Here is a 2,135-nt window from a genome sequence, read left to right as displayed (position 1 = left end):
TACATCTTTGAGTAAGTTTTTCTACTAGCAAACCTTTTTTAAAATCTGTGTACTCCCGTTAATGATTAATCAATTTCTGAATTAGTTGAAGATTATTTCAACTATCGATTAATCATGACCAGTTAAAGGCTCCAGCCCTAGTCGTGGTTTTATCCCCGTTCTCACACAGAGTCTTTGTTAAATTCACAGATGAAGAACATGGTGGGGTGGCAGGCCACGTCGGTCCACTCCCCGGACGCCACCATCTCCGTGCAGTCCTCGTCGTCGTAGGCGTTGTTGGGCTCCCCTTGCCTCCACCTGCTGAAGGTGCTCATCGGGGAGCGGTCCACGTAGGTGAAAAGCCCTTCCTGGTCCAGGTCGTGAACGCCGATGTAGACTCTGCTCAGGCCCGCCTCGGTTATGTAGCCGGCGATGGCCGCGTTGGCTCCGTCGTCCTTCGGCATGGCCAGGTGCCCCCCCCTCGCCTGGCAGAAAGCCTCGGCGTCGGCGTAGCGCTTCGCCTCCTTCACCAACAGATAGACCTTACTGTCTGTCTCTTTTATGCCTGCAACAGCTGCAGGGGAGGGCAGTGCTGTGAAATGACCACTTGATTTTCTATAAATTTCTTATTGACTTGCACACCAATTACATTGGGATGAACAGTTATTGCATAATAATGATTCTTTTCAGAGAAAGTTTTGCTGAATGTTAGAGTAGAATGTTTAGAGTATACCATTTTTAATAAAGCTCAGTTCTGAGGACAGCTGGGCCACGACGATGTCCATTTCTCCAATCATCTTCCTCATCGATGCGCACTCACATGGAACGCCTGGTAAGGTGTGACGGATTACCACTCTGCCACTTTACAAGTTGTTAAACTGAATAAAGAAGCTTTATGTCTAACCTGGCTCTCCTTTAGGGCCTATTGGTCCTGGGTCGCCCATGTCACCTTTGACCCCTGAGAAAAAAAAGGAAAATTCATTCAAAACTAATATTTTCTTGAAAGGTTATTGCTTGACATACTTTTGTTTTTTTGTCAGTAAATGTCATTTTAATTTCAGATGTTCAGAGATGCAGTTAAAGCTTTGTTTTCCATTGGTGGAATAATAAAACAAAAACTACGGCTGACCTCTGGCTAGGGTTTGAAGGATTCATGCATTTTTGCTATTTGCGTGTTTGGTTGCTCTCCCTAACTACACTATAAAAAGAAAAAGTTGAACCAACTTAATTGAATTGCTTCTATGGGTAACAAGCAATTCAATTAAGTTTATCCAGCTTAATTTAAGTTTAACCAATTCAATACATTCTAATCATCCAACTCAATTTGTTACTTTTTTAAACAAATTTATTAAGTATGTTTAAGATAACAGATTTAAGTCAGTCTTACTCAAATCATTTAGTTTACTTAAAAAAAAATGGTAAATAAACTGAACTTACACAGCACTTTTCCAGTCACATTCACACACCAATATCCATATCGGCAGGAGGGAACTGGAATCGAACCTACAACCTTCCGATCACAAGATGACTACTTTACCCACAGAGCCACAGTGGCTTACTGGGGAATCTGTCCCTGGTCATCTTGAGTCATGGTCAGACGTGGGATACAAATATGGTATTGAACTTAATTATTTCAAGTAAAGTCAAAGTAAAAAGATCCTTTAAGGAAACGATTTGTAACTTTTAAATTTAAATTTAAATTAGAGTATATTTAAAGGACACTGTAAAAAGAGTTTTAGGCTGCAAACAAAATATTTAGTTTGGAACTACTTAAAAGTTTGAGTTGACTTTCTGTAGAATTAAGACAAAGATATTTTAAATGTTTATAAGAAGAAAATAAATGATTTGAGTAAGAGTGACTTAAATCTGTTATCTTAAACATACTTAATAAATTTGTTAAATAAAATTAACAAATTGAGTTGGATGATTAGAATATATTGAATTGGTTAAACTTAATAAATTAAGTTGGATAAACTTAATTGAATTGCTTGTTACCTATGGAAGCAATTCAATTAAGTTGGTTCAACTATTTTTTTAGAGTGTAAATGTAAATTTTGAGTTAAATGAACACAAAAAAGTAAGTTGGCATAGCAAAAGCAAAATAATTAAGTTAAATTAATGTAAATAAGTCCATAAGATGAACTTCAGCCCAAAAA

At 37.7% G+C, this 2,135-nt stretch overlaps 1 protein-coding gene across 3 annotated transcripts in view; it reads right to left on the bottom strand.

The window, feature by feature from the left end:
• Positions 1-2,135, bottom strand: part of colec11 (collectin sub-family member 11) — a 4,681-nt gene continuing 2,546 nt past the window's right edge. The window contains exons 5-7 of one of the 3 annotated variants that reach the window (XM_008399858.2): positions 884-937; positions 713-808; positions 1-571 (exon numbers count right to left, since the gene is read on the bottom strand). In XM_008399858.2, coding sequence (XP_008398080.2) covers positions 162-571; positions 713-808; positions 884-937 — 560 coding nt within the window. In that variant the 3' untranslated portion in view covers positions 1-161. The remainder of the gene's footprint in view (positions 572-712; positions 809-883; positions 938-2,135) is intronic. The other 2 variants (XM_008399859.2, XM_008399860.2) reach the window with 2 other exon arrangements.

Source organism: Poecilia reticulata, linkage group LG22, assembly GCF_000633615.1.
Source record: "Poecilia reticulata strain Guanapo linkage group LG22, Guppy_female_1.0+MT, whole genome shotgun sequence".
Classification (NCBI taxonomy): domain Eukaryota; kingdom Metazoa; phylum Chordata; class Actinopteri; order Cyprinodontiformes; family Poeciliidae; genus Poecilia; species Poecilia reticulata.
The sequence above is the reverse complement of the archived record's forward strand: the minus strand, read 5'-3'. Positions and strand labels throughout refer to the sequence as shown.